The sequence below is a fragment of the Fulmarus glacialis genome, unplaced genomic scaffold, assembly GCF_000690835.1.
Source record: "Fulmarus glacialis isolate BGI_N327 unplaced genomic scaffold, ASM69083v1 scaffold27225, whole genome shotgun sequence".
Taxonomy (NCBI): Eukaryota; Metazoa; Chordata; class Aves; order Procellariiformes; family Procellariidae; genus Fulmarus; species Fulmarus glacialis.
The window spans coordinates 5056-28631 of record NW_009211555.1 but is presented as its reverse complement, the minus strand read 5'-3'; the positions used below and the strand labels follow the sequence as shown (position 1 = coordinate 28631).

Sequence of the window (23576 nt, the reverse complement as noted above, 5' to 3'; positions counted from 1 at the left end):
AATGATTCTATGATTCCATGATTCTAAAGCTACCCATTAATCTGGTGCTGCCCCAACTCTAACTTGTACTTCCATGCTGAAAAGCAACTTTGGGAATCTCCTTCTACCCTCCTCATATTTTTTGCTGAATTCAGTTAGGCTGGGACATGAGGCTTTTACAGACACAAAAAGAAAAAACCCCAAGTAGTTAAGCACCTCCCTCTCCACCACCATCAGTGAAGGTCAGATTGAAAATGGGGAAAAAAATCAGATAAAAACAAGTAGGGTAAGTTTTCAAGAGCAACAGTAATGCCAAAATTTAGCAGCAGTGACAGCTATGATTGCAGCAAACACTTCAGTTAATAGCATCTAGTGAAGTACACAAGTTCTTTTACAAGTGTGGGAATCAAAGGATGCAGTGAAAATACAAGTAATCAAAGAAAGAAGTCCCTCTCAGCCTTCCCTGTACATTAAGAGTAGATATGAAAATATATCTGACAACAGTATTGAAATAATTGGGAAATGAGTTTAGAAGCTTGGCTGAAACATTAATGTCTCAAGGGATACAACTGGCCATTCACAAACTCTCTCTACACTGAGAAACATAAGGGATGTTAAATGTGCTAAGATCAAAGACCGCGCCCTTAACTGTGCTAAGTTATTTACGACCCCTTGGGAAGTAGCTAAAAAAACACAGTTTGAAAGATGAGTTATTAGGCTCTGGAGCTCAAGCAGCAACAGAGGTAAGACAGAGCTGTTCAGCCTAGAAAAGCTAATCCGGGTTTGAAAACAGTGCCTTTAAGGCATAGGTACACACATCTGATACTTGCACTAGTTCAGCTTTCCTCTAGTCAAAGCACCCAAGCTGGGGTTGCTACTACAGTGAGGGGGAACAGTGAGAAAGGAATCACTGCACAGTGTAAGGGGTTAAAAAAAAAAAGAAAAAAATTTTTTTAAATCAACCATTCTTTAGAACCAATTATTATTGAAGTTGCACATTTTTAGACTTTATAGTAGTTTATTCCAGAGCCTTGGGAAAAGCTGTCTTAAATCTTAAAGAAGTATATGAATTTAATGGTTAAACCATAGTTTAAGGTAAGTATGGGTCATGTGACTTCAGTAATAGCCCTAATCTGAAGGGACAGCCAATGTCTAAGGAAATAAACTGAACAAGGGCAGAATAAACTTAGCATTCACCAGCATAGCATTAAAGAGTTACCAGAAATCAGTCTGAGGCTTTTTATTATTACAACAAAGTTTCTAACATTCACAAATTTAAGGTTAGAGAGAAGCAGCTAGAAAACAAACCAGGCTGTCACACTGCTGGCAGGCAGACACTATCACTGGTGGCACTTCTTTGGCTTTGAGCTCTTGCCGCCCTCCTCCAGGCCCGCATCACCCAAGGCACAACTGCAAAGGCTCTGCTTGATGGTCTTTGCTCAGCACTGACATGGGACAGGGCGGCTTCCACCACCTTTCACGCACTTCCAAAATGTACAGCAAATTCCATTGCCACAGGGAGGCCAGCAAGGTAGAAAGAAATCTATATACAGGAGGTAGTAATTGTGATTTTTAAATAACCCCTTTGTTTTCTCTTCGCTAACTCACAACTCCCTTCAGGGTTTTTTGTTCTGTTTTTTAAAAAAAAAAAAAAAACAAAAAACAAAAAACCCCCAAAAAACCAAAACAAAAACCCAAAAAACCAAAACAACCAAACTTTGCTATCCTACCAGCAATAGCCCCAGTCTAAATAGTATTTTTCTGCTTCAGTGGAAAGAGACAAGCTAAGAAAAGCGTCACTCTTGCTGATCAAAAACTATGTTATAGAATTGTAAAATAATTTGGGTTGGAAGGGACCTTTAAAGGTCATCTAGTCCAACCCCCTTGCCATGGGCAGAGACAAATTATTCTTGGCAAAAGGCCAGTCAGAAGATGATTAGAGCAGTCTTTATGAAGACGAACAGCTACTTTTCTCCTGTAACCACAGGGTGATTCCACTCATCATTACCACTAACAAGCCGTCGGTAGCCAGAGCACAGCAGTGTATGGACAGGGCTGCTAATGCCAAACTGTGCCATGGCTACGCAAGTCAAACATTACTGAAGAATCCAGAGTTACCAAAGCGGTGAAAAGTTGTAGCTGCACACACCTACTGCATGTCACTCTTGTGTGCTCTTGACAGTACCAGTCCACACCATGTTTGCCAGTTACTTCCAAGCTTGGCTACAGTGAATTCATTTAGTGGTAGGGTTTTTCTCCTGGAATAAGGTGCTACAGTGTAGGAGCACTTGAACAGGACTTGAAGAGTTTACAGCTCTTGACAGATTACCTTTGGCTCTTCTAAAACAGGCATAAAAAGAAGCACTTTAAGATAAATAAGAGGGTGGGGAGGTAAGGGGAAGGAACTAGATGAAACAGCGTGATTTTCAGAAACCTTCAGGCAAGAATCTTGATCTTCCCTTTTAATCTTTTCATTTGTGCTTACTTATCAGAGTATAATTGGAAAAAAAGAAAGGTCTGTCTTTGCAGTGAAAGCTGGTGCACCAGGTAGAACAAAGTCACTAGTTTCTGTTTGTCACTTCACTGTCAGGCTTCCACTCAAGTCAGTTTTTCCTCACAGCAGCTGGTTGAAACACGCCTCAACTCCAGCCCTCACCATTTCCTCGTTTTACACTGATGTCACCAAAAGGGAACCTCCCCTTTCTTCTCTCCACACCCCCATCCCACTTTTGTATCCACACAGGTATTATCTAACTTAACACCCTTGCACAAAAAAAAAAAAAATCCAAAGCTTTCCAGAGCTCTCTTGGGCCTCTGCTTCAGTAACTCTTTATTTCAACACATTTTATGAATCTGAAACAATGTTTTAGAAAGCCAGACTTTAGACGTAACAAGTAAGGAACATACCAGTTAATTTAGGCAATGTTTTTACATATATATAGGTAAAAAAATAAATTGTCTTCATAAGAAATATTGTGTAACCTGATTAAGAAACAAGTCCCCAGAAGCTGTGCAATACAGCAAAACGCACTGGCTGTATAGCTGACACCAGGATAGCTAACTGCTTATTTTCAAAATTTAAAAAAAAAGAAAAAACCACACCCAAAGGACAGACCATTCTACCTAAGAAATAAACCTGATTCTTTGCTGGAGATTGCAAAATATTGTTGAAGAGGCTCCACATTGCTACTTGACTTTAGTTGGACTTTCTTTCCCGTTCTCGTGTAGTCACAAAGTTAAGCAGGTCAATGGCTGTAACGATGCCAAACACCATTTGCCGCTTACTGGAGGAACCGTCAGTGTGATCTACACAGAAACAAAGAGAGGATTCTGGCATTAGGAGGCACAAAACCACACCATCCCACTTGGTTGTAATGGCACTGTTTGTAAAGGCAGGTGCCAAGCCATCTCAGCTCCATGTGTCAGGGCCTGTTGGTGGAGTTGGTTATCACTGATGACCCTTGTACATTGAGGGGGAACCCAAATGGCATCTTGACCAACAGTCACGCAGGAAGTGGCAAGGATTTGCATTTCAGAAAGGCTCCTCAACAAAAGGGATATAGAAACTGAAACATTATGGAAGGAATAACAAGGGTCCATCAGATCTATTCTTCTTGACATGAAAATTCAAACCAAATCCTCTGTTATAAAGCGTATTTTCCTCATACATTAATTTCTGTGGCTCTACTTGAAACAGCTGCAAACTGATATTACCCTGTTTGAACCAGGGGCCACTAGAGGAGGACATGCAACACTACCATCTTCCTACACCACTGTCAAATACAGAATTAGTATAAAAATCACAATACAACGTTTTCCCATTTCTATCCAAAAAACTTAACCATCTAATAATTGCTGCATTGAGAGCAATTTTTCATTGTGAGCATAAGCCTTTGACCTGGGAACCAAGTGGCCAAGTGACCTTTGGCCCTTTATCTATGGTCCATGTTTCCTGTTCCTAAAGTCTGGCTGTACTGAGATGTTTAGCCTACGTATATACTCAGTTTGTTCAGCCAGCTGGATTGTCCTGGACTTTTCATTTACTCAGTCTTTGTTCCATTGCAAGCTTCCAGTGAGATTCCAGGTTTATAAATAGTTAGTCAGCACGGACTCAAGAGCACACCCTTATGGAGATTATCAGGAACAAGCCCAAATTTGAAGACTACTCTTCATTTACAGTTATAATTGAGATAGCTGTTAGAAAAATTTATCTGGTGAATCTTAATATTGTTTTTAGTCTAGTTTCTCAGTGTTTGAAATTTTGCAAGTTGCCTTGGAAGGAAGATAAAACAGGAAAAAACATTATTCACATATAACAGTGATATACCCTAGCTTTGAAAAATTATTTAGTCATTTCCAGTTCATAAAGAAGGCAGTGTAAAGAGTTTTGAGAAGGATGAAGAAAAGTAGAGGAGGAAAAACATCAAGTGAAGGGGAGTAAGTTTCCCGTTTATTTAAATGGAATAAACGGGAAAAAGAAATATTAAGCTGTCTTGAGATGCTGGTGTCAGTGTTGACATCTAGATCTTACTAACTTTATGAAGTTGTAATAAAGGTTTTGCTTTAGGAAAGCAAAAAATTGAAGTGTAGCTAACCTGACGCTCACTGTGATGGAACTGCTGGAAGTCGTGTGACAGGAGTAGGAAGAAGCAAAGATCAGTTGTACTGCAGGAGCTTATTCATTGGCTTACTGCTACTAACAAAGCCACTATACAGTGGACTAGACTCAGGCATTCAGTTCTGAGCAGTAACTTGCTCCAAAAGGAAGTACGTTACAGTGTGTGAGGTTATTAATGGATTTAACATTTACTCTACAAGAATTACAGCACTAGTGTCTTACTAACTGTTAGTAGCACATAGTTACATACACAGAAAGAGGATTTGGCTTCTTCAGAACTTGTTTACACACTCACACTTGTACTTACTTCTTGTTACCACTCAAAGATTACCTCTTACAAGGCGCGGTACATCATACTCACACTGAACTTGTTCATGAACCACTAGAGCAAAGTGGTCTATTTCCAGGATATGAGAGAGTTTCCCCAAGTTGTCTTTCAGGTTAATCTGAGGAAAGAGTTACAAAACTTAAATAAAACAGTCCTTTATATGTTTAGTGGTCAATAATCCCCATGTACTTTGTGCAGTATTAAAAACAATACATCAGCATTTATATAATGCTCCCATCTGAAGTATTGTAAAACACTAACAAATCAAGGACAACTTAAAAGATAAGTTTTCTTTGTTTCTAATTTCCAAGAAAACAGAACAAAAAAAAAGCAGCATTACATGAAGTTATTCATTCTGATTCCGTAAACATAATGAATGTACTGAACACGCTGAATATCTGAAAAATGTTAATGATGGAAGAAGGTCAAGTGTTCCATGTGTGTAACTAAAAAATTTATCATAAAACTCATTATACTTGGTGATTTTACTCTAGCAAGACTGGGGAAAAGTGAGTGAATCAGGCTGCAAATCACTGTGGAAGTGAATACGATCTGCAAAGGCAGCAGGGGAGGAGAAAAGCCCAAACAAGCCAAAAACAAAACCAAGGGTGAAGATTGCTCAGCTATCACTGTATTCAAGTGCAAATCAAGGAACTGAGAATTAAGAATTCATTTTTAGTGAAGTTCAACTTTGCTAAGACTAAACAAGAAAGCACCCTGTGTTGACTCTGCAGAAAGAATACAGATCCTTCCGAAACACTTAGCTAATCACCTGCTGGAACCATTTGAAAGAATATATAAAAACTGTTCTTCCTACATGCTTTAACATACTAAGCAGCAGCAACAGGTCTATTACTCAGGTCTATTACTACTCTCCCCAGGTAATAGCAGCACCCACCATCTGACATACTTTCATTAAAGGGGATTAAAGGAATTTCCAGCAAAGAAAAGTCTTGCACTTGCAGATTAAAAAAGCCTTTATCCTGCTGTGAGCTCAGCTTGTGACTGAGGAATAAATACCACAGCATGAACACTTGGGCTGCACTGGAACACAGAGCTTTCATCTCCATACTGTGAGTTAGAAGAGATTAAAAGGATTCCCAGTAGCCTGTGTTAAGGGACCAGCAGGCTATAGCGCATACTGAAGCATCAATCCTTAAGCTTGTGAGCCACATCGAGTCAACTATCAGTCACCACCACTCACAAGCAGTTTTGAGCAAATGTATATGCAAAGCCTAACTTTTGAACCTAAGTTCAAAGCTCACTGAAGGGGTAGAACCCCTTGCCATCTGGCTGTGTATAATCACTAGACCTGTTTTCAGGAACTGGGTAGGCTAAAGATAACCAGGACAAGCAGCCCATAGGCAGCACTGGGACAACCATGAAAACATAAACATGTTTTGAAATGCTTAATGGAAATTTAACAGAACTCCCACAGAGTTTTCACCTGTCTCACTACCACTCATTCGATCTCCTTAAAAATTTTGCCCACGAGTTTTCCCATATTTAGGTTTTTTATTTTTTTTAAACCTACTAAGTCTTTAAGGCAATTAGCCTATGCACATGCTACTAGACTACACATGACTGGGACTGCTTCTTTGGCTGTAAGGGCAAGTGACATGGCACTGCTCACAGCCCTACAACTAAATTCTCTCCTTCCCCAGAAGTAGGCTCTGGTCCACTGGGAATGCTGGGGACACCAGGCCTTGTGTTGTTTAGCAGAGTGCTAAATGGTTTAGGACACCAACCAAAATCACACCAGGGAACAGGCTAACAATTAAACACTAGGTATAGTAACAAGAAAGTCTCAGAGACCATGCCCCAGCCCTATTTTGTGGTAAAGGCAGACAAGAAGTCTGCTAAGGCTATGTCTGCACCACACCTAACAGATGTTAGTAGTTGATGCAAAAATCCTGTGGGGAAGAAGGGGTAAAGAGACTCTAAACCACTGGAGCTAACATCTGACTCCACAAGAAAAGCCCTCCTCTCCACTAACACACACCACTTGTTTAGATTGGCAAATTATCCTGTGACTAGTGTTTCAAAGCCCTAGAGTACTATCCTACTGGAGACTTTGAAAAAAGCTATAACCATTACTTTTCCATTCTAAGAGATCACCACAAAATAATGTTTTCCCAATTTCACCAGTAAACAAGTGGTAAGAAAAGCAAAATCCACAATACTTCTGAGGTTATGTGCATTTAACCATGTTTCTCCATTAAATCATCAATTCAAATGGAAAATAACCAATGAATGATGCTTTTAGTTAGCATGTTAGCAATACCACCACTTTTGTGTCACTCCCCTTCCATCCTCCACCAAGAAAAAAGTCAGGACTAAAGAGAAATCAAACTGTTAAGCTGTTCTTTACTGAAGAAGCATGAGAAACTTCAAGCTGCCCACAGAAAAAGCCACAACCTCAGAAGCGCAGAGAATTGGCTACTACAGCTAACACCAGCGTAGCTACAGAAGTGATCGCACACCATCAGCCCCAGAAACTCTTAAGGTGTCTAAGTGAGGGAGAACATGAACTAAGCAGTTTTGTTACGCACCACATTTCCACCTGATGCTTGATTATCTGTCTGGGAAGGAAAAAATATATTTACATTTGTCCATAAAGAACTAGCATCCTTTCTAAACCTCGGGGACTTGGTAGTTTGTAGATTGAATGGAAGCATTACCTATACTTCCGGAATACAGCACCTCATCTACTGTGAGACAGTGCTGAAACTAAAAGCCTGGTGAAAACTAGGTCAAGCATTCCATGTTAAAAACAAAATCCTTTTCCTGCAAGAGAAGCAAAGCAACAGCAAAAATACTTATATATTTTAGAAGAGCACCCATACAGCTGGGAAGTTGCGGTATCTTGGCACACCACATTGGATCAACAGTGAAAGTGGCTAACATCAAAATTCACGTATCTTTACAACACCAGTTTTCAGCAGCCATCCCCCTGTTTCAGCAAGATATCTAATATAAAAGGCAAACAGTTGCTTGTTTTTAGCCAATACAGAAATTATTTAGAAGAGCTGTTTCAACATCTTCTCGTCTCTTCCTCTGGATAGTTACATTGCCCAGATCTGTGCCGGGGCTTTTGGCAAGGAGGAAAGGACAAACATGCTAGAAGAAAGCCTGCTGAAGTAATGGAACAGCACAATTTAGAGCCACAACACAAACCTGGGAGCTATCGGATGACCTAGGACAGAGTTTAGAGCACATATGTGCTCAGTAACAGCTGCTCCATAGGGTCCCAGGTAAACCTTACCCAACGTGATGCCACTGTAGTGTTAGGACACCTACAGTAGTACTTTAAACCAGAGAATTAGGACTTGTAGAATATACCTGCTTACCTGTTTAAATTGCTTGTAGATTACTTTGCTGACTTCATCAGAAGGCTGAACTTTTCCAGCAAGTAGTGAAGAAAGCATGTTACCCAGGGTAACCATGCCCAAAATTACCCTGGGGAAGGAGAGAGAGAAGATAGGGCTAAACAACACAAAAGCCTCAGGTGTTCCTGCAGATAAAAGCATCCACTCTCAGCCAGCCTGGAGAAGTCGGTTCAACTGCTTCATGGTATAAAGCACTATTATTGATGGTATACTTGGATTCTGTGCCTCTGCAGGAGACGGAGTCCAGTTCTCAGAAGTTCTGGAGACTCACACAGAAGTCAGCAGGTGCTGTGGATGCCTGGCCCTTCTGAGCATCAGGCTCTTTGTATCACTAGTCCTTGCAACTGGAGAGCTTCTTGCAATCTGAGAGAGCTTTTGAAAAGCACTACTTCATTGTTTTATGCCCTCATCTGTCCTTTTGAAAGGTGTGACAGGGCCAGAGACATGCTCACCTCAATTTTGCTCATTCCTCTTCTCCCTGCAAGGATGTTGCAAGGACCTGCAACAATTAATCCCTTGAGTTAGCACTGTAACTGAAGAGTAACTGAGCAACTCCTCATTATTCAGCCTGTCCTACAGGAGACCTACAGGGTAATAGGGCATACCAGCTTGCTGGGGAGACCCTGGTTTATAGGGGTCACTACAACATTGCACTATAATGCAGCGTTCTGAAGAAACTGGGTGAAAGCTGTGGTGGAGATGGGTAGGTTTGGGGTTGTTTGTTTTAAATATGAATTTTTGCTTTGGTAAGTTAAACAGCTATTATAAAAAAACAATGAAATTATCCTGCAGAGACACACTGAGTAAGTATATTATAATAATCATTAGAAGCTTGGTATGTGAAGAGCAGGACAGTGCTGGCATGACAACATATTAAGTCCAGCATTGGTGTGTTTAAGGTAACATTTCTGAACTGTGTTACTATAACTGAAGAAAGATGAGTGAGAGGATACTATACTTCTAGTAAGCATTTAAAGACATTCCTTAGGACCTGGTGAGGGAAGTGATACATATGGATTAATAGTGATATATGTGGACATACCCAGCTTCATCAACAACTGGTACCTGGTCGAATCCCTTCTCCCGGAGAATTTCAACAGTGTTTGCACAGGTAACAGTTGGAAGCACAGTCAGGGGAGCAGAGAGTCTTAATTCCTGAACACTGATGTTCCACCACCTGGGGATGAAATAAAAACCAAACCCATGCAAGTGTTATGGAGAGAAAGAACCAGTTGTTCATGTATAGTGGCCTTCAACACTACAGGAATGACAAAAGGCTGCAAGGAAGAGTCAGGATTCAGCCAGAGCCAGTAAAGCTTCAAGGCTTTCAAGTTTTCTCCCCAATATCAGAAAGTCATTGAAGTGTGAGAACGCTTTAAGACTGAAACTCTTTTCCTCATTTCATCTACTTTCTAGGATTACAGATAGTTAGTGGAGAGTACTAATCTCCCTAGTTTCATTATTTATATCTTAGAGTGAAAATTTTGTGCTCCTACTCAAAGAGGTAGCCGTACGTACAGTCATTATAGGTAGCTATTTAGGGAAGATCCCCCCCCACCTATGCAGACTTGCCGTGCTTTGCACTCAAGAACTCTGATCTCGGAAGGGTTCTCTGTATACTACTTTTTCATTTCAGATGCAACTCTTTTCATTAAAAAAAAAAAATATATCATTAAGTACCAAGTTTTCTTCTGCTGCCATGCAACAGAAAGGAAATAAACTAATTTAAGCAGACTTGATTAATAGCTGCAATGATACATCAACAAAATAGCATGAAAGATTAGCTAAATCAAAGGAAGTAGTGTAAATTGAAATGAGTTTTAAATTAGCAACTGCCATAAAGTCAACTGAATAGGCTCATGAAAATCCAAATGGATGACATGCTTACCAAGGTTTTTTGACAAGGTCGTCTTCTTTCATGAACCCTTTCTGAATCATCCATTTGTCGCTCAAGAACTTGGACCTAGAAAGCATCAGGAAGTGAAAAGCTCACCAGCAGGCTGAACATCTGACAGCAAACCTAATAGCACACGGAGACAACTTTTTACAGCTTACAACCACCTAACAACTAAAGTGTAATTGAAAATATACTGCCATTTGTCATCCAAGCTTACCAGCCAGGGACACTGAAAAGAAACACTCATAGGAAGAAAAAGGGATCCCATAGGAAAAAGTTTCAACTGCATCAGTCCCTTGCAAAATGATTGAGACACAGCCTGGAATGGAGAAGTGCCGACCTGTACTCGGGCAAGGTCTGTCTGCAGTTTCTAGTCATCTGGTATTGTGTTGGATGCAACAGAAGCCACGAAACACAGCTGAAAACATCATGTTTTGGGATATGTTTCAATGTGGTAGAAGAGAAACTTCTTCTCAGCACAGCTCAAAGCCCTCAAACTTCCACCTGTAAACTCACCCCAACACTGGCTGCTGCTACATAGTGCAGTGTTCTACTGTGGAGAGAGGGCAGAGAGAGCGGACAGCCTTACAGGGACCCTTTCCAGGAGTGCGATAATACCAGTGGTCCCCAGTAAATAAAACAGTGAAAGCAAGTCTTTTCCTGTGAAAGATGCTAACCTGTGATGGTTATATATTGAAGTCAGACACAAGGAGGAGCTCAGCTTTCAGAGGGCTAAGCTCCTTTCTACTCCATATCAGGCCCTTTCTAGATACCTCAGAAGTTATGCTCCAAGCACATTCCTTGCTTTGGTAACTGGGTGCTATAAGAAATACGTATTCAACTTGCCACTGCTGTAAGGAGGTCTGAGGGACTGCCTCACCCTTCTCCCAGAGAGAAAGCAAGCAGGTTCTTACATGTAGTTCCTGATAGAGTCAGGGAGGATAACAACACAGCGCTGACCCTCCTTCAGTTCTTTGGCTGCCTTCACAGCTACAGACATGGCGCTGCCTGAGCTGCCACCTGCCAAAATGCAGATCAGAGGCAAAACTGTCAAACCGTAAGTGAAATAAGAAAGAATGAAAGAGAGGAGAGACAGTGGAGGACCCCAGGGTGAGGAAGACAGCTTCTGAAGTGGAAGGAGGTCTCCCTGACCTGCACAAGGCTTCAGCCTCCCACATATTATTCAGAGAAACCCAAAAGGATTCGCATCTGCTCTTACCACACAGCAGTCCTTCCTCTCGGATCAGCATGCGTGCAAAAGCAAATGACTCCTCATCATTGCTCTTGTACCACTGGTCCACTGCCTGGGAAGGGGCAGGAAGACAGAAACAAGGGTCTATTTAAATGAGGAGGGCTAGGGAAACTACACAACTAGTGTGAATTCAACCCATGCTCTTTGAGGTAGCAGCTGCCCTACTGAGCCATGTGCCAGGGTTTCCATCCTCCAAATGCCAAGTGTTTTTTTTTTTGCGAAGAAGGTAAGACGATCACATTAGCACAACAGACTCCTTATTGAAACCACGCTGTGAGAACAGGCTGTTGTGAGACAGCCACAGAGAGCATCAAACAGTTTCCTTCCCTCTTGGAGGGCTTCCCAGGGACACAGGCTCTGCTCAGTTCATAGTCATACCACTTTTGGCCAGGAGGGGTTGGGGTGCTTTGTTGGGGTTGTGGTGGTTGTTTTTTTTTTTTTTTTTTTTTGATTCGTTGGGTTGGTTTTGGCGGCGGTGGGGGAAGTACTGTATTCTAGGAAAATGTTATCTGCTCACAGCATTTCCACCTAGCATTGTAAAACAAATGTGGGCAGCGCAGAAGCCTTCTAAGGACTGCTTTTGCTGATGGAAAGAACAAGAATAGTTCTGTCCGCTAGCCCTCCCCTTTCAGCTCAAAGAAATACCTCCCCAAATTCTTCCTCCACCTTTCACCTCACTTCTGTATCCCAATAGAGGGCAAAGGGCAGTAAACCAAGAAGCATGACTTACAGATCTATCCAACACTGTGGGGACAAAATCATATCCGATTCCTTCCACTTCATACATTGTCTTGTCAGTCTTGTTCAGTTCCTCTGGTGTAGCAAGGATGGAGCCTTCAGGATCAACACCTATAATCTGGAGAAGTAGTTTCCACTTTGGCTACTATGACACACTGCTATTGAGAGCACAGCTATTTACTCATGAGCGCTGGCCTCATTACAGCTGTTGGTGTCACACTGGCTGCACACACAGCCAAGCTAACAGCAACTTAGTCTCCTATTCATTTCTTCCTGGCAACATTCGCCTCCCCTGTGAGCAAAATGCTTTGCTGCTTCTGGCCCCTTGGCAACCCATCCTGTCTCCTCAGCCTGTGGACACTAAGTGAGGGGCACCACTTGTTCTACATGGGTTTTGCTTGGTTTAAACAGAAGACAGGGTTTCCCGGAGACAAGATTGTCCTCATTCACATGTCAGGCATCATTACAGCCAATACCTGCTTACACTTGGCACAAAATGTAAGTTTTATTTTGTTTACCACTCCCTGCCTATATAGGAAAATATTCGTGATTGAAACACGATACCAACTTCTGTGAGGAAATCCAACACAGCACACAGGTAGATACACACGTTGGTGTCTGCAGAGAAAATTTCACTTGGTAAAAACTCAGCAGCTCCACACACGTTAGTGAAGGCACAGTCAGAGAGGAAACAGAAGGCTGCAGTACGCACCAGAGACGGAAGTTTCTCAGATACCCCACAAAGGGATCTGAGGGCCAGTTTTCATCTGCTGAGCCAAACCTGAACTCTGGTCACCAGTGAGACCAGAGCATGATGATTTCAGACAGTTTGAAAACCTTTCTTCGCTGCCTAGAACCACCTTCTAAGTGAGAACATCCAAGTGCTTCCCGTAGAGACCCAGGGCAGGCTTGCAAGGAATGGGACGTGCCAAGTAGAGCATTTGAGGTTCATCCCGCTAAAGAGAAATGCTTTAGGCTTGCCACTTACTTTGCAACCTGGACACTTCTCCTTTAGCTTTCTGGAGATGCCAGTGATAGTACCTCCTGTGCCAGCTGTAGCCACCAGCATGTCTATTTTTCCTGTTTAAAGGTGAGGGATAGAAGGCAGTTGTGAAATCCCCCCCAGAATGATGGATTAAAACCCCACTTAAACCTAAGTATGGACTTTCTTTAACAAAAATGGGCAAGAAAAGGCTCTTTGCTTCCCAAGAGCTGTGTTATGAGACCTACCTTGAGACCACCTTGCTCAATCCCCATGTACTTCAACAGTAGTTTTGAAATGTCCAGCCAGTGGCCTGGCAAGGCACCAATTTGTGGTACTTTGGACAGAGCCGGAGGTGGCCCATACAGCTGACATCTGTCGTTTTCCTGTTACTGTATTTGCTGATGTAGATAATTCATTCTTTAACTTAGAATGAGCAGCCCATTATATTAGTTAATTTACTGAATGAGTGCCAAGAGCATGGGGATAGGTACCCATTGAGAGAACTGTTAACACAACTACTCTCTCATTTTCATGTGAAAAATACTGTTTTGGTCATGAGCACTCAGAGTGAGTGCAGGTACGATAGTTCATTCTTCTGTAACGCCCTACAGTTTCCATGGTGCATCCACATGATAGCTTTGTTAATAAAAAATACACACACCAATTCACACATAAAAACAAATGCTTACCAGTCAAAATAATAACACCCCACCAAGCAGGGGTATAAGCTCAGTAATAACCAAGCAGTGCCTGGCCTATGAGGAAAAGTAAATACAAACAAGAAGCCTAAAGCTAGAACTCATCTAGACTCTCAGTTTGTGGGAGGGCAGTTTGTTAAAGTATACTCTTTTTAATTCAAACTTAAAGAAAGTTTGCCACAAAGACAAGCCAAATCCTGTGAACAGCTAGAGTTACTTTTGAGGGGAAGGAGAAGAACCCTTCACATGGTCCTCGCCTTAATGAGAAGGAATTTAATAGCTGATTTTCTTATTAGAGGGTCCCATCAGAAACTGTACTATTTTACAAGGCAGGTCAGTAGCCTCCTATATGACATCCTTCTACCATATATGGCAAATGCCTGCATGGTAGGCTGCAGGATCACAATGCCTCCAACAACTCTCAAATCAATTCCTCAGCTGGGTGAGTTAGCCCAGCTAAAGCTCTCTGCTGCCACAGCTCAATCACTTCTGGTACTCCAATTCAGCTACCTAGAGTTAACATTGAAGCAACTCCTGCAGAGTAAAAAGGTCTTACTGGTGACAAGTGCAACACAGAGCAGTTTGTACTCCTGAGGACTCCTAAATGAAGAAGCTTCAAGTGTAATGGAGTATTTGGTCTGAGAATGTAAAAATATCTATTCCTCTATCTGCGATCAGAGAAAAATGACCCTGTTCTTTCATGCCACTCTAGCTATGTCTTTTTTTTTTTTCTTTTAAAGGTAACTTAAGCATCACTGCTTTCTCCACCTGATCACAAGCGAGGAGTCTAAAAACCAAAGCATGCCTCTTTAATGGAAAAAAAAAAATCATTACTACAACTACTGAAATAGTGAATAGAAACTCTAATGACACACAGCATATGTACCTGATTTGCTGTATCAAAATCCATGCATTTCTCAACCACCTCAGGTCCCATTCTCCAAGTACCTAACAGTAAGAGAATACTAGGGACTCACTGAAGGGAGGGTTAGCAGTAGAACAAACATACCTTCGCATTGCTGCAGGATTTCTTCAGCTGTGCTGTCATAGTGTGTCAGGGGGTTGCTGGCATTACGGTACTATATTGAAAGACAGAATGGCCATTAAGTAGACCAGAAAGACAACATTCACACTGTGAGGCATTTCAAGAACATGACAAACATTCTCCAAGCCCCACGACAGCTACATATACTCTTCACAGACTGTTTCCTTATCAATTATCTGAACCTAGGCAGAATGCCCAAGGGGAGATATAGCCTTCCTAAATGACCTAATTTAAGATTAGTTCTAGGGTGCCAGCACCCTCCAATGCCACGATCAGTCCTGTCTGTGGGACAGTTTCTTTTAGGAACATGACCCTTGGACCCATTCTTCCACACAGGACTGCCAATTCAGTAGAAAAAGCCACCCATGCAGTTTCTGCTAACATAGGCTCGTTGCTGCCCTCTAGTGACTATGTAAGCTTGCTACCCTACAGCATGGTGATGGCTCAACTACGGCTCCAGACCTGGGACATCTTTTCCTCCAGAGACACACCTAGGCTCTTGAACATTCAACCAAGGACAACTAAGGAACAAGGCTGCAATACCTCCTCCCACACTATGCCTGCACCTCTGACGCCTTGACTCTTACCTGGTCTAGTATATGTGCATTGGGGATTTCGTTTTTCAGTCTCCATGCTACTCCCACGTGAGATTCAGGAGAATCAAATCTGGCAGTAGTTGGGGTCCTCACAATCTCAGCACCCAGAGCTCTCAGGACATCCACCTGTAACATACAAAGGTCACAAAACCCCAAAACACTCTCACAGCAGAGACTTCATTGGGATGCAGAGGAAAGAAAACAACTTTCCTTTTACCTGGTCTGCAATAGCCTCCTTAGCAGTTCTCCTAAACCCCAACCTCACATCACCGAGCCACGGGTTCAAATCCTTAATGTCATTTGATCTCAGCTAAGCTCTACTTGGGAGCTAGATATCAAATTCCTGTTTCTCTTCTAGGCCTTCAGGCCTGTAGGTACTACACATTGAGAAGCCTCATTCAGGCAAAACACTGTCTCCTTTCATGCCTGCCACATATGCTCTGCACTCCAACAGTGCTATAGCCCAGTATTTCATGTCTAAGTGCAAATTACGTATATTTACCTCCTCCTTTGGACACAGGCAGCAAAGGAGATCCTCCAGGGCCCTATGCACCACTCAACTGCTATGAGGGCAGGTTTATGACACTGAGCTAAGGCAAGGCCTGTCTTCAGAGGGGAAGCCTTTGGTGCTGTGTGGCACATGGAAATGGCCATGTGGTACCTCTCCCTCCGCAGCAGGTAAAAGCAAGTAATGGGTAAGGGCCTTCAGGGGACATTGTTCTCATTTGTGCCACTCCTTTCAGCTGGAACATTGGAAGTGTTTGAACCAAGGTAAGTGTTTTTGCTGACAGCAAATTGCTGCCTCAACCATGAAACACAGGGGATCTCTTCTCTTCTTTTGGCTGCAGATGCAGCACCACCCTAGAGGAACACAGGACAGGGCCTGCTCTGGAGCTGGATGTTTTGTGCTTTCCACAGTGAAGGTAAGTGGACATTACCCAGGTGGCTTTTCCTTCCCCTTTGTTGCTGTGGTGACACAACTCAGATGCTTGCCAGTACCCCGCAGTGTAACCTGAGGAGCTCAGCAGGCTCCCTCATGGCCTTGCTCAGCCCAGTGCAGAACAGAAGAATATTCAAAGCTTCATCATTGCCTTACTTTGTCCTCCTTTGCTCAGTGAGAGACAGCTAACCCAGGAGCAGATAGTTACTTTAATGTGCTAGGTAAATCTCAAGTTCCCTTGACACATGTATTTAAAATAGATATGACAGTTTTCCAAGTAACAATGCTGTGGGGACAGGTCTCAAACACATTTCTGTCCATGGCTAACCAGCCTGGATTTCTCTGGGCACTGGCAATAGGCCCACAGCAGAGTTCTGCTTGGCCAATGACTTGGAGGCCAAGAGCCTACACCTTCGTTGCTAAAGCCATAGCACTCATCTGCACCAGGAACTCTGCAAGTGCAAACACGCTTCTTTTTTAATTCTTAAAAAAAAAAAATAACAGCAGATCTGACCTTCTCCATACTCATTTTCTCTGGCATCACAATGATACAGCGGTAACCCTTCACTGCTGCAGCCAAGGCCAGCCCAATTCCTGGAAGCAAGCAAAGACACGAAGAGCATAAAGTGAGAAGCAACAAAGAACAAAACCCACAATGCTAGCTTTGGCATGCCCTGGCTTTAATCAGATTTTCACCAAAGGCTTGAGTATAGTGTCTCTAGAGGGGTGGCAAAGGGAACGTTTCTGGTTGCTGAGGAGAACTGTATTTACAGATGCTGCTAGTTCTTTGAGGATCACAGCCAACAGAAAGTTTAGCCAAGGGTGGGGAAACTTGACATGTGCAAACTGCTAGCTCTACCACATGCACATCACCTTCCTCCTGTCTCACCCACTTCATTTTTACAGAAGTAATTTGGGGAATGAGCTTTAAGCTAAAGATGACTAGAGCAATCTTTTTGATACTGTCAGAAGAGTATTAGAGCCTCTATTGACTCACTTCTGCATTAAATCCCTAGTCTGCAATGTGCTGAAACTAAGTCCTTTCTAAAAAGACATGATTTAGATACTGTGTGTGATTGAGATTCTAATGCACTATGTCAACTTGCTACCACAGTGAAGTACCTTGAATGTTGGAGACAGACACCTCATTTCTACTTTAAAAATCTGCACCTCCAGCCTGATTTCTGCCTTCCAGTTTGTCATTGTCTGCCTACCTGAAGAGCTAAGCTCAGAAGTGCCTTCCCCATAGAAGAGAAGCTTACACCTGTTATCAGATCATCTCTCTGCTGGATAAGCTAAACAGATCAAGTTAGTTGATGTGTGTCTGAGGTCAGGCGGCACGGCACCTCCCCTGCTGTTTTGGGTACCAGGCACAATACCAACACATGCATATGACAATGCCTCACAGGCAGTTTACCCTACACAGAGACTTGCTTGTTCAAAGCTGGCTCTGTTTATACATGGTGCTGGATTGTGTAGGGGTGATAAAAGAAAAATCTTTAACTGTTCCTGTAAGAGAAGCATAACTCGCACTTCAAGTAATTCAAGTACTGTTTAAATATTTAGAAGGGGGGGAAAAAAAACTTTTCCCAATATATTATAGATAAATATGGATGCCAAAATAAAAAAACAAAAACAAAAAAGCAGCAACGGCCTCACTAAGGCCAAAGACTGAAGAGAAGCCATCCAGCATCCTCCCTTATGGTCTGTGACGAAGAAAGCATTTTGAGACCTGAACTCTTAACACTTTGTACTTTCTGCTACTGACCTGGAAATGCAGCAAACATCAAAACAGGACTTCGGCTGAAGGAGAAGAGGGATGCAGAGAGGACAAAAATATAAGACATTATCTCTCACACTTAACATACTCGGTAGCTCTGAACAGTAGCCTAGAGCAAAAGCCAATTCTCTCAGGTTACTCTCTGCCCTGGTCTTTGCTTTTAAATGAAAAAAGAGAGCTTTCTGAACTAACTGTCCTGTACGTCCTTCAGTTCTGCCTTCTTTCTATCTTTTGAATTCTGTGGCAACGAGAACCATTTATCAGCTACTGACCCAAAAAGCAGGATATCATAGTATGACCTCAGATACTGGCGGAATGCAATATATGGATATTTTCCACTACATGCCATTGTTCAGGCAAGAGGTATAGCCACAGTCACAAGGGCTTCAGTTGCACTGCTCCCCCCACAGAGCACCTGCTGAGCTAATGGCAACAGATATGACTTCCCAGTTTTCTGCTGAAGGCAGGGGAACTGGTCACAGATCAGCTCATCATCCCAGTTCCTCCATTAACAAAGGCTGGACTGGATCAAAAGAACAACAGAAAGATCTGCCTGGCCTGTGTCTATCAGAAGGCAACAGTAGATGGATGCCCAGGAAAGAACAGGACAAGACACCTCTCCAGAACACATCAGGCAGGGAAGTAGCTTGTAGCTCAGCTCAGGAACCTCCTCAGAGGAGGCAGTATATTTTATATTTAACTAGCTCAAGGGGGAACATTCCAGGTATGTTTACTCCCCAGCAGAAGAGCAGCTTAACAGAAGTACAACAGCTGTGACGCAGGAGCCCAGAGTTAGTCTGCTCGGATATTCAGATGCTCTGCCCTGGCCCCTGACTAGCGGGACTGTTCCTTCCTCCATCCCTCCAAGGAAGAGACACTGACCCAAGTGGAATCTGTTGAAAATCTAGGTGTGCAAGGGCTGTGTTAGCAGATAGTGCTGTAGGGATGCAGCTTATCTCCCATCACAGCTGCACCACATGGGAAAGGCTGTTTCTCAAACCAGGCCCACCTCACCTGACAGAGTGTAGGAACAAGGACCATAGGACTTCCCAAACAGAAGGGGAAGATTCAGATTCACACCAGTCTTTTGGTGCTTGATTTCCAATAATTTCAGTCAGACTTTAATTCCTGAATAGGACCTAAAGACCTTAGTGAATCCAGCCTAACACTTCTTTTCTTTTAAAGCAAGGAGCCCCTGCCAATTTAGCGGACCTCCTTCCCAGCTGTTCTGGTCAGCATAGGACACTGCGGAATTGTTCCTTGTGCAAGATGGAAGAGGCTCTGCTCCCTACACCATGCAGGCAGGAAGAGATCCCCTTTCTTCCTTGCACAAGCAGCCTCCATGCTCCAATCTCAAGTCTGCCTCTTCCAGGAAAACCACCACAGCATTTTCCCCCACATTTTGCTAGGGTGTCTCCATCCCCTACCTGTGTTTCCAGAGGTTGGCTCTATGATCGTGTCCCCAGGCTTCAAGATCCCAGCCTTCTCAGCATCCTCTACCATCCTCAGGCTGATGCGGTCCTTCACACTGCCCCCAGCATTGAAGAACTCACATTTTCCCACTGGAAACAAAGAAACCAAGCAGAGTTCTTAAACAGTAGTCACGTGCTGAACAGGCTGCTGATCCCTAACATACCTTGCAAGAGCAACTCTGTTAATGTGTCTGCCCAATTCACCTCCCTACTTTACATCACCAGAGACGAGGATTCAGTTCACAGCACCTCCACTGTTATGGGTCACAACAAAGCAAGTATGGTACTTGATGGTGGCCACAGAAGCCAGGAACCCATACTCTGTCAGTCTCCTCAAAATATGACCTCTCCTTTCATCTTTCCTCTTTATTACAGCCCAGTCATTAGTATAAAAAGCCCCAGGGCTCTTCCACTGCAATAGCACAGAGAAAAGAGAACTCTGCTAACATGCCTTGCCTTTTGCCTGCTACATTCTCCAGCCGAAGAGTTTCTGACCAAACTGGAAGTTTCTCCCCTTGTTCAGCCTACACTTTCACTTCAGTACTCCCAGCATTAATCCCTTCAATGGTGTTAAACACCACCTCTCAGCACTCTGATTAGAGCCTCCAGGTATCTCCAGTATGGTTGGGTTTAAAAAAAACAAACAAAACAAACATTCACTGACAGTTTCATCCCTTTCACCGTTTTCAGTGATCTTTAGTGGTAACTGCAGATCTGCATTTTACACACACTGATGAATACTCTGAATATGAGAAGCAGTCAAAAACTTCACACAACTTTTTTAAAATTAAAAAATTATTTTCTATGAAAAAAGTTTTAATGGAAAAGCTGCAGGAAATGTCCTTATGAAGTACAAACTGAAAAATGTTTTAGATGACCAAGTCCTAAAAACCTGAAGATCTGCCAAAGAAAGAGGAATTTTTCTCACATTTTCTGCAGGGTATCTGCACTCCTCCTATGCCCAGGTTATATGACACTACTAACCAGGACTACCCAAGTTTCTGAAAGAGAGTTTCTTATTTTGATTTTCTGCCTGCAGCAGTACTCACAGAGTTCACACTTGAGCCCATACTGCTTCCCAATCTTGTTGATTCGCACCAAGGGTGTATTGCCAACTTTATTCAGGATGCTTGGCAGGATTTTCAGAGGCTCTGGCCTGGTACACATACAAAAAAAGTCAGTGTATTCACAAAAGGGGCCACAGGCAGGTCACACAAAAGCAACACAGCATTTCCAATGCTTTTTATTTCAACCAGCTTTCTCCCTCCCCTTTACCAGGCTAGTTATTTTAGATATTTTGGTTTAAAAGAATGTCCATTGCATAAAAATTCACAATCAAGTCCTTGATCCAAAACAAGGGTTAATGAGACATCAAGCCAACTACTGAGGCAAGAATGAAGTACTCTGCACTTCCTCCTGGCATGAAGTAGCTTAGCACTGCTGAGAGTCAGCTATTTTACAAGCAAAAGTGCAATCTTTCATCTTGCCAGGTTACTTAAAATAAGTTAGTTCCAGACCATGTAGTTTCACTTCTTTGGTGCAAGGCTCCTTGTATGCTTAATCTGGGTTCTTAGCTTTACTTATACATGGAAATTAAGAAGCACCAGCATATCTACATGCTAAATAGCATCAATTTGAATCAGTCATCTTTTGTTAAATCCACATGGCTCTGAGGGGGCCTGGATTAGTGCTGTATTGAAAATCAGCAAATAAAAGTAATACTTACAGAGTGGTATGACGATGTGGGGAGGCAGAGAGCGGTTTCCCAAGCTTCCACGTGCATTTGCTAGGTGTATCAGGGCGGATCCACTCCCTTTCCCTCTCATTAGCCTTGCAGTTCTCATTGTCCATCCCACCAGGGAGAAAATATTTGCCAGGTGCGTGAGGGCATGAGTTTGTATCTGGCTTGTCCTGGGAATGAAGTGCAGGCATTTCATCCTTGGGGGAGGGGGAAGGAAAAAAGAAAAGAGAGAAAAAAGAGGTGGAAAAGACCTCCCACAAATGAGAGAGAGTGATTTGTATGCCTTGCTGTAACAAGGTCAGAGCATCTTTTGAAACTATCAAAGTTATTCAAGTTCTGCACCACGGGAAACCACCTATTCACATCATTGACCCCCCTACAATAGCTAAAAATCATGTTACTAATAAGCCCTTATTCTTGTCTCTGTCCCTTTAACAGCATATCTATTTCCAGTCTAGCGTTTCGGCATGCAGTTCTTCTGAGGGAAGCCTGAACAGAAACTACCCTGGTGGCAATTTTCAAGAGAGCAGTATTGTCTGTAAGCCAAAAGGGGCAATGGCAACAAGTAGCTTTTAACACCCAAGAACAGGTTCTGCCACTGACTACAAGAGATCCTGTCACTATACCTAAGACCCAGGTATTAGGAGAGAGAGCATAGTGTGTCTCAGTTAGACGAATCCCATCCTCAAACGTCCCAGTCTTGGTTTTCCCGTATATGAAAAAGGTCACAACAAATGAGTATTTTAATGGTCAGTTGATGTTTCCATAGTACTGCCAAGATGGGAAAGCATTTCAGCATAATTTTGGTTTGCCAAATCCTTATCACCAAAGCAAGAATCTTGCACTGCAACGCTGAGTGCAAAAGCTCAATACAGTGCCCTACATGAAGATAACTTAAACATACTGAAGCATGTGCTTACTGTAACTAGCCTCCATAAATATCAAGAAAACAGGACTAGTCTTATGGGAGACATCCCTCTCACACCAAAAAAAACAGTTCTCTGAAATAAAACCTCCCCATTCCAAGCAGAGAGGAACAGAGTAATACTACTTAGTGAGTAATTAGAAAATGGTGCCAAAAGACTCTGCATCGCTACTTGTGATCGTGAAGGACAACTCTTCCGGAAAGGCCACTGGTTTCAATAGCACCTACCTCCACAGCATTCCAGCAAAAAACCTAGAAATCCCACTGAAAACAGATAGAGCTTTCCCAAATTCTGGTGACAGAAAGACAGGCAAATAGTATTCCCCAAAGACCAATGAATACCTTAGAAACAGAAACAGGCCTTTCTGATATCAACTTTTCCATGTTCTTTGGTGAAGGTGATGGCACAGTAGACTGGACTTTCTTCAGGAGACCGAGTACTGTGGGTCACGAGACTGAATCCTCTTCAAAGCTGCCGATCATGCAAGTTAGAAAAAAAAATTATCAGGAAACAGTCTCTCGTAGGGGCAAGATACACGTCCCACTTCCATAGGGAAAAAAAGAAGCTGCAAAACAAAGTGAAGACGACTTGTATAAATAGGATAAAAAAGAAAAAAAAAAGATGCAGCAGAGGTATTGCGCAAGACCGATGGAGAGTGTCCTGACCCTGTTCTTCCCACATTACCTAATCTTCCCTCTGCCCTGCCTTCCACGGTTCCGATCCAGTGAAGTAAGCAGAAAACATCTCTATTGGACTGTCTGCAATTCCATAAGCTTGAAAGTCACCCTAAGTAATAGAAAATACTCCAGTTCACAGGATACCTACTTCTAGGGACACCAAGGGTGAAAGGGCTTCACGGCGCCATCACCAAAAGACCCTGAACACAACTTAGGAAAAGGTTTTATACAGGAACGCTTGCAGAGGCCCCTCTACCCTTGAGGAGACCAAAAATCTCACAAGTTCCTACCCAAGCTGAATTAGTGTGGCATGGACGACTACAGTGATGCTGGATATAAAACACAGCAAACACTTCAACCACAAGGAAGCAAGGAAGCCTTCTAGCAGGCTTTTTGTTTCAGAAATTAGTAAATATAAAATGCAAGCAGTAAGTTCACTTCTCCTACTCCAGCCAGTTGTTCATAAAGCCTGCCTGCTTCTTTTCCGTTGAAGACAAAAATCTGGCTGAAGTCTT

At 42.7% G+C, this 23576-nt stretch overlaps 1 protein-coding gene across 1 annotated transcript; it reads right to left on the bottom strand.

Annotated features, from left to right (window-relative positions):
• Positions 1-3163: 3163 nt before the first annotated feature.
• On the bottom strand, positions 3164-22767 carry LOC104070450 (cystathionine beta-synthase-like). The gene is made up of 16 exons (XM_009577592.1): positions 22726-22767; positions 21444-21655; positions 20767-20873; positions 19673-19807; positions 16980-17059; positions 15517-15651; positions 14894-14963; positions 13190-13281; positions 12194-12319; positions 11431-11515; positions 11126-11231; positions 10203-10277; positions 9357-9491; positions 8276-8384; positions 4959-5043; positions 3164-3285 (listed from the first exon to the last, which is right to left on the bottom strand). The coding sequence occupies exons 1-16, from the start codon at positions 22765-22767 to the stop codon at positions 3176-3178; spliced, it is 1704 nt and encodes a 567-aa protein (XP_009575887.1). The 3' UTR covers positions 3164-3175.
• Between the last annotated feature and the right edge of the window lie 809 nt (positions 22768-23576).

Bases quoted from the DNA above. Each gene is read 5' to 3' on its own strand.
- LOC104070450 (XM_009577592.1), bottom strand. From the start codon at position 22,767: ATGGAAAAGTTGATATCAGAAAGGCCTGTTTCTGTTTCTAAG. The intron at 20,874-21,443 runs GTAAGTATTACT...TATGTGTACCAG, and splicing joins CCACATCGTCATACCACTCT to GCCAGAGCCTCTGAAAATCC. The intron at 13,282-14,893 runs GTATGTTTGTTC...ACCTTTAAACAG, and splicing joins AATCCTGCAGCAATGCGAAG to GAAAAATAGACATGCTGGTG.